We start from the raw sequence: 485 nt of genomic DNA on the forward strand, positions 1-485 counted from the left end.
CCACCACTTCCTCAAATAGATCCTCTTTAAATACCTTATTTTACGTGATAAGTGCAGCGTGCAATGAATATATAATTTTACATTTCTCTTCTAAACGTTCTGTTATTTACTTTTCTCCCTTTGAAAGGTATACCATTTTCCTATTCTCCTTTCGAAGGTTATACCATTTTCCTATTCTCCTTTTGAAGGTTATAAAAATTTAATTTTTTCCTTTCGAAAGTTATACCATTTTCCTATTTTCCTTTTGAAGGTTATACCAATTTCATTTTTTCCTTTCGAAGGTTATACTAATTTCCATTTAAAGGTGATACCATTTTCCTTTTTACCCTTTGAAGGTGATACTGAATTACCTGGAGGGGGGAGCCCGAGAGCCCCTGAGCGAGGTGATCAACAAGTCCCTCCGGCGGGCCACCTACATCCCGGTGACTGACTCCGAGATCGACCCCACCCTGCTCACGTGATCCCGCGACCCGCCATAGCATAAA

At 40.0% G+C, this 485-nt stretch overlaps 1 protein-coding gene across 1 annotated transcript in view; it reads left to right on the plus strand.

Annotated features, from left to right (window-relative positions):
* Nucleotides 1-485, plus strand: part of LOC119586781 (eIF-2-alpha kinase activator GCN1-like) — a 26,024-nt gene extending 25,539 nt beyond the window's left edge. The window contains exon 43 of the mRNA XM_037935501.1: nt 336-485. Coding sequence (XP_037791429.1) covers nt 336-461 — 126 coding nt within the window. The 3' untranslated portion in view covers nt 462-485. The remainder of the gene's footprint in view (nt 1-335) is intronic.

The sequence above is a fragment of the Penaeus monodon genome, chromosome 22 (assembly GCF_015228065.2).
Source record: "Penaeus monodon isolate SGIC_2016 chromosome 22, NSTDA_Pmon_1, whole genome shotgun sequence".
In the NCBI taxonomy this organism is placed as follows: domain Eukaryota; kingdom Metazoa; phylum Arthropoda; class Malacostraca; order Decapoda; family Penaeidae; genus Penaeus; species Penaeus monodon.